Source organism: Nestor notabilis, unplaced genomic scaffold, assembly GCF_000696875.1.
Source record: "Nestor notabilis isolate BGI_N333 unplaced genomic scaffold, ASM69687v1 scaffold1609, whole genome shotgun sequence".
In the NCBI taxonomy this organism is placed as follows: Eukaryota; Metazoa; Chordata; class Aves; order Psittaciformes; family Psittacidae; genus Nestor; species Nestor notabilis.
The window spans coordinates 5237-12580 of record NW_009943900.1 but is presented as its reverse complement, the minus strand read 5'-3'; the positions used below and the strand labels follow the sequence as shown (position 1 = coordinate 12580).

Genomic DNA, 7344 nt, shown 5'->3' with positions numbered 1-7344 from the left:
AAGGAGTGAACAAAGTCACCAGTGTTCACCAAGAGGTTCATAAAATTTCTTCCATGGTCATAGGAAAAGGGGAGACCTAAACTTTCAGCAGAGGACTGAGATGCAAGATTGTCACTCATAAATAAAAATCATCACCACAGTGATACAGTTACTGCTATGATGCATCAGCCTAACAAGGTTGCCTGAGAAACAGCTTGACTAAAAAGCTGACACTGCTTCACCAAAATCACTGACAGTTAACTACGGCAAGTTCACAGGAGCCAGAACAGATTCTCAGTGAGATTTCCATATAAAATACCTTCCCAGTGCCACAGGTAGAAGAGACAACTGAACCTGAGCTAGCTGGTGCATGAAATGCTTTTCTGATTTTTGTTTCTAAAGAATAAAGACAAGACCTTCTTAGTAGGACTCCTCCATAGCGGAGGACCTTTCAGATCTAAGGGTGAAATGGTCTCCTAAAACATGCTCCTTCAACACAAAGATCCTGTATAAGAATTATAAGCTTTCAGCAATGAATTTTCCCAAATCTCTGAATTTGGAACAAAACTGTCACAGAACATCTTGCAGCTAAGTTGTTATGGTTTTCTTCTAAGAGGTAAACTCCACAGCCAGGAGGGTGTGAGCTAGCTGGATGTTCTAGCTGCACACTGCAGATGAGAAGTGGGCGCCATCCTGCTGCCCAAACACATCACCCTGCCAGTGTTTTCTGGAAGCATGAACCTGGCGTAGTCACTTAATATCTTATTTTATGACTGAGAGGCTCAGATGAATAAGAATGTGTCCCTTAGACTGCAGTTAGGTGCCTAAATACCTTCATTGAGGTTAAGACTTGCTACTATCACCCTTTACTACTTTGTTTGGCGTAGGAGAGACGCTTTATTATTTGACATGGTGACTTTTACGAATCTCATTTTCAGATGCTTAATTGCTCCCGACCTTGTAATATTCATCCTGACATAAGGCAGCATTGTAGAATTGAGCTTGCAAGCTCCCTCATACACCTCATCTAAGTACTTGCAACCTTATTAAAAATAATAGGTTATTAAAGCCAACGTTGCAAATATAGCTGGCAACTTGTAAAACAGATTGTTGCATGTGAAACTCAAAAACTTACCTGAGAAATGGAAGTCCACAGACAATTTTTTTTGAAACACCAAATAGAAAAATGTAATAAAAAGCTATTTTTAGAATACATTACAGAATACTGGCATGTTATAAAAATGTAATTAACCCACTGAAATTTAAACTTGTAAGTTACATTCAAGGCACCTTATTTACAAATAGTTTTTTTAATGTTCATTCTACATTCACAGTAGTTTAACCATGTAAACAGGCCTGTGAAAGGTCAGATTAAGGTCACTTTCAGATCTATGTGCCAAATACTTCAGAAAAATATCATATTACATTGCAAAATTCAGTAAAGTAAGACAGATCCATCTGCTGCCCACACAATTTGATAGATGCTATGGGGTAAACTTTTAACACGATGAAGCCTAAAGAAGGTTTTAAAAAATTAAAGATAAGTAACATGCAATGCATTAACATTTGATTATCATTTGGAAGTCTACATAAATGCTGAAAAAATGCAAGCCACTATTCCTAGTGCTAGTCTAACTTTAAAGGGCAAATCTTTGGAAACAGTGTTACTTGAAGTTTAAAAATATCCTCCATCTTTTTTCCCCCACACTTGATCTTACAATATGCTAGTACATACTTTCTCCACAAGGAAAATGTATAAAATTAATCTTACAATATAAACACTATAAACAACTCCCTTGAGACATCTTCTGGACTCAGAATTCCTGTAAAGATTTAAGTATAACAATTCTAGGATAACTATGTAGAAATATGTACATTCGTTCCAATGTCCTAGGCCCAAGAAGAAACCTAAGTAAGCTCTACAAAAGTTGCCTACCAGTCTTGTCCAGTTAAGATTATATCCAGCTTTGCTACTCTTGCTGTATTTCAACATAATCAATAAAAGTTTTACTTGCTTTTGTGTAGTAAATTCCCAAACTTTTGCATAAATCCTCTCAGCTTATTTTCATTAGGCTGCAATGGATGATAAGCAGCTGAGTTGTAGCTGACCATGTGATTACTTCTGCCGTAATTATTCCCTAAGGTCTTGCTTTTGATATCTGAGAGATGTAAACTGCTGTTGGGTACATTTCCTGTAGGTTGGCTACAATTTTCCAACTTACAGAATGGCTCAAAGCGACTATAAACACGCCTTTCACTCAAACGAGATCTTAGCTCCTCTTGGCATTTTGAGCTTGCCAGCTGTGGTGTCACTGAACTTGCTCTTTGAAGAGCAGAAACAGGGGCACTTTCAGGAGTAGTATTTGTGGTGGTTTCTTTTACATCTTGATACTGAATCTGTTCTGTATTAAATCTTGGGGTAGATGGATCTCCTGCAGTTTCTATGAATTTACTTTCAAGGGGGCACAAGAGAGGACACTTTTTATTGCTTTCATCAGATGGAGGTTTTTGAGGTTTTGGTGACTTTGGAGACTTTGGAGACTTTGTTGGGCTCCCAGTAACATCTTCTTTACTTCTGTTCAAGCTACCTTGAGAATGTGATGATGTATTTCTCTTTCTCCTTGGGGAAGAATCTGTCTTATTCTCAGAAATCTTTGGTTTTTGATTCTCTTCTTCAGAAACCAAGGTATCAGAACTACTACACATTCTATAAAATGCAGGACCTTTGCTTTTTGACAAGTTTTCTTTCTTGTCTGGTGTGAGATTAAGAAGTGACCGCAATTTCTGGGATCCTTTCTTTAGAAAACTTGGGGAACTCTTACTTTCTTTCTTTGATGTGCAGTCCTTACTAGACTCCTCCTTGACAGGTTCAGTGAGAGCAGCCACAGAGATTGCCTTGCTAGCAGTTGGGCTCTTTAACTCTTCTTTGAGGTTCTTTTCCTCCTGTGGCAAGTGGTTGGTCATACTGTGCAAACTTTTAGCACTCTTCAGCATGTCTTCTGGCAGTTTTGGACTAACTGGTTGCTTAAGTCTATGCCTAGTTAATGTGCTGTAAACGTAATTGGATGCATGTTTGTTGGCACCAGGGTCTAACATGGACTTTGAATTAAACATGGGAAAACTTCTCCTTTTCAGCATATTTTCATTTTGAAGGTTCTTCAAATTTTCCACATGCTTGTCTGCACACAGTGTTGTGTACAAGTAGACAGATGAGTCACCTGCTGCATTTGAATTTACACTAGGTTTTGTATTGTCTGCAATATGAATTCTGGGGGGTGTTGGTGCATCTGATTTAGGTGGGATGTTTGTGCTAGGCTCTTCTAAAATATTATCTGTTCCATTTTCCACACTTGGAGCATGATTAGATGTCCCTTTAGGTGTTGCACTTCCCTCTGACCCAATTATAGTTGAATTTGAAGAACTTGCACAGCTGCTTACTTCCTGCTGTTCAGGTAAAGTTGGCTGAAATACCAATGATGATCGTAAGCGAGAATGAGAATACAGCGCATGAGCTTTAATGTTTTCAGGTGTGTCATAGCTATCATATCTGTCACCTAAGGCCGATCCATTAGACTCTACTGGATAATCTGACTGATCATTCAAATATGACTTAATTCTCCAGTTACGTAGGAATGATTTCGTTGTGTGTTCGAGGGTTGGCATCCTTTGTTGCAGATGGCGGATATGGTTATCTGTCCCATTAAAAGACCTCCGTACAATTGAGTTTCTTTCTGCAAGATTTACCTTTGGTCGTGAAAACTGATCAGCAAAACTTTGCTGGGGTGTATTGTAGTTATTTGCATATCCTCCTCGTAACGAAGAAACAATACTAAGGCTATCAGATGCCATTTTCCAAGTATTTGATGCATTGTTGGCTCTATTAATAGCTCTGTTGAGCAATAGGTAAGGTGTCCTTTCTGGTTTTTCCCCAGCATAACTATGTCTCTTCCAGTGCTCATTTTTTTCACTAGGTTGATACTGGATTGGATTTTGCATATTAAAACCTGGATGAAATGGCTGTTTGTTATAGGATTGATTTCTCAAGCCATATTTATCTATTTCATTTACAGCATATCTTCCACGAGTTTTCCAACAAACAGGATCTATCTTGTGAACCTTGTCTTGCCTACCAAAAAGGTTTCTTTGGCTAGAAACTGAAGCCAAGGAAGACACTGAGTGTTGGTATGTATCATTATCCCAGAGTGTCCTGCGACTGTTTACCCGCACTAATTCTGGGGCAAATGAACTAGGAACAGAAGAACGGGCATATAGTGTTCTGAACTCTTCATCGAAGGATTCAACCAGCTGTCCTGTGATAACTTGAACCATACTGAGGTTGGTTTTTTCAAATGACCACATAAAGCTGAAAGAAGAACAAATGACCATTAGAAACAGTTCTCTTGAACTAAAGTGTTACACTGGTCCTTCTTGAGAAGAAAGCTTTCACACAAACCTGGTTTTGTTCAAATAATTTCTAAATAAATAAATAAATTGTGGTCATGATTCATGTCATTTGGATTTGGAAGGTCTAATCTAATACCAGTCAAACTCAGCTGGAGACTTTCCACTGCTTTCTATGAGTGAGAATGAGTCTATACCTACTTAATTGCCCTTAAAAACGTGGATATTGTAAAAACGTATTCACAAATGTAGAACAGTGGAGTACAAATACCTAATGGAGTAAACTACCTCTACAAAAACTGAGCCATGATTGACTAGACCCACTGTGTTTACTCCTGAGGCAGAAAATGCTACTGTGATTATGTTGTGAAAAAAAAATACATTTGAAATTGAAATAATATGCAGAACTGCTTCAATAGTTCTGAATGTACTTCACTCTAAACACATTTTCTAAAAGAAGCTCCTCAGAATTGTTAAAAAGTTTACGTTTTTTACTGTGCACACCAGATTGGCCATGAACATTACTTTTAATTGCAATGATGATATTCTGATGAAGGAAATTTTTGCATTTTCTATCGTTCTTAGAAAGGCTGAACACATGCTCAAAGCTAAGTAGCTATAGCTACTTTACAGCTACAAAATGAGATAAAATAATTTAACATGTATATAAAAGATGTTTCAACAAGTCTAATATCATGGTGTCAAAACCATAAAATTTTTAGATTACGACAAAAAAACCACCCTGTTTTGCAATACTCTATTCCTGAAAAAAAGTGAAAAAAAAAATTAAAGCAATGATCTTGTTTTTATTTGCATCTGTCTTCTGGGTGTTAGAAAACAGGTTTGTTGTATTCATGTAAATAGCTTGCTGATTTAATTTTATTTGTTTTGTTAGTTTTGTATTTTTCAGGAAATAATGGTGTCCTGAGATCAAATCATGTTGTGTAAGTTTTTTTCTATTAATTTTCACAAGTAAGAATAATATATTTTGTAATATTTGAAAAACCCTTAACTTTAAATTGTATTGAGAGAGCAAGATTTCAGAAAGACTCATCCTTCTTGTTATAATCACTATATTCTTTCAGAAAGCAAACTTAATTGCTACAGAAACTGATGATTCTAGTCCCTGGGGTGCTAGGTCTTAAAGTGATGTTATTTTTCAAAATGAAATGAGAAAAACTATCACATTCTCTAACATTGTGTGTGGATGTCAAAACAGGCAGACTCTCCCTGAACTCTTTTATACTCATTCATTTATGAACTTGTCACTTACCTCACTACCATTTATATACATCAGTTGGAATTTGGGGCTGGCTGAGTCTCAGAGGAAATAAAAAGCCAGATTTTCAAAAGCTTACAGTGGCGGATATCTGTGAAAGTCAGTGGCTGTGGATCTGGCACCCAGGCACTGCACTAGCAGAAATTAATTCAGTAGGCCAGAGGAGAAAAGTGTAGCATGAAAAGAAGGAAAATATTTAAGAATGTGTGAGATAAAACTCTCTTCCAGCCAGTTCTTTCAGCCTATGCTTTGCACACATACACTGGAAATAAAATGGAAAGTAGAATAAAGAAACTTAGCCAAATACAGAGACACTATGTCAGCTTAACTTAGGCACTTCTGAATTTGACCATGATATACTACAGAGTGCCACAGAATAGGTCTATAATGTAAGTTTTGAAGATTATTATAAGGAGGAACTATTCAAAAAAGCTTATGAAATAATTTTGGCAGCCATTTCCACAGTAAATGTTAAACAAGAGTAATTCAGACAATACAAGACAAAATAGGATTTTTCCCTCTTTTTAGCAAATCTCCAGCTGTGGCAAAAGCTATATCCTTTGTTTCTTATTTGTGAAAAACTAACAAAGGATCTCAAAATTTGGCTCTGTGTTAGGCTAGTTAGCAATAAGTATCTATGATAACTTCTTAAATTGCAGAAAAGATAATAAAATTTGCCCATGGAGTTCCCTGGAAGAATATTCATAAATATTAGAAAAAACTAATTTGCAGTAGGAGAGGTACTGAGATGACAGATTTACTGTGGACACCACAGTGACTGATCTTACCTGTAAGAACCATATATGACTTTCTTACAGTCAACAAGAATAAATTTTTGTTCCATTTTTCCATGGAATTTTGCTCCTGTTTTAGAATAGTAATCTTGTCCTTTTACTGTCCGCACCCTCATGTTCTGAAAAAAAAAAACCCCCACAATTGAAATACTTTAGTTGGCATTTATAGAAAAAATAAAATTTATATTCAGCGCAAAACAACCTACAGTATATATGTCATTTGGCTGTATAATACAAAATGCTTCACAAGACATAAAAATAGCTTGGAATATAGCTGTGAATGATCACAGTATTTACTTCAGTTTCTAGCCTTGCAATACTTGTTCTAGTAATGTCAATTTATGGTAATTTACAAGTATTGCAGCGGGAGTGAAATCTGTAGTTTAGCATTGGCAGTAAGAGAACGGAATCTGTATGATTATTACATAGACTGTATATATGGAAATAGTTCAATATAAGACTTGTGAATACAGAGGAATGTTTTGCTTCATGGGACTGCTACAGTGACAGGCTGAAAATCACAGCAAGCATGTCCTCTGTAAAGGTCAAGGCAGATGGATTTGTGTTGTTCATAAAGCAAAATGGATAAGATTGTGTACAGGGTAAATTCAGCAAAACCAGGAGAATTTTTTAAGGAAGGGAATAGGGAAGGGAAGGGAAGGGAAGGGAAGGGAAGGGAAGGGAAGGGAAGGGAAGGGAAGGGAAGGGAAGGGAAAAGGACAAGTCTATTTCAGTTGGAAGGGACCTACAACAATCATCTAGTCCAACTACCTGACCACTTCAGGGCTGACCAAAAGTTAAAGTATGTTATTAAGGGCATTGTCCAATTGCTTTTTAAACACTGACAGGCTTGGGGCATCGACCACCTCTCTAGGCAGGCTGTTCCAGCAC

At 36.9% G+C, this 7344-nt stretch overlaps 1 protein-coding gene across 1 annotated transcript; it reads right to left on the bottom strand.

Annotated features, from left to right (window-relative positions):
* Positions 1 to 1986: 1986 nt before the first annotated feature.
* On the bottom strand, positions 1987 to 6569 carry FAM83B (family with sequence similarity 83, member B). Its single transcript, XM_010022148.1, has 2 exons — positions 6448 to 6569; positions 1987 to 4342 (listed from the first exon to the last, which is right to left on the bottom strand). Exons 1-2 carry the CDS (start codon positions 6567 to 6569, stop codon positions 1987 to 1989), a joined length of 2478 nt encoding a protein of 825 aa, XP_010020450.1.
* Positions 6570 to 7344: the final 775 nt, after the last annotated feature.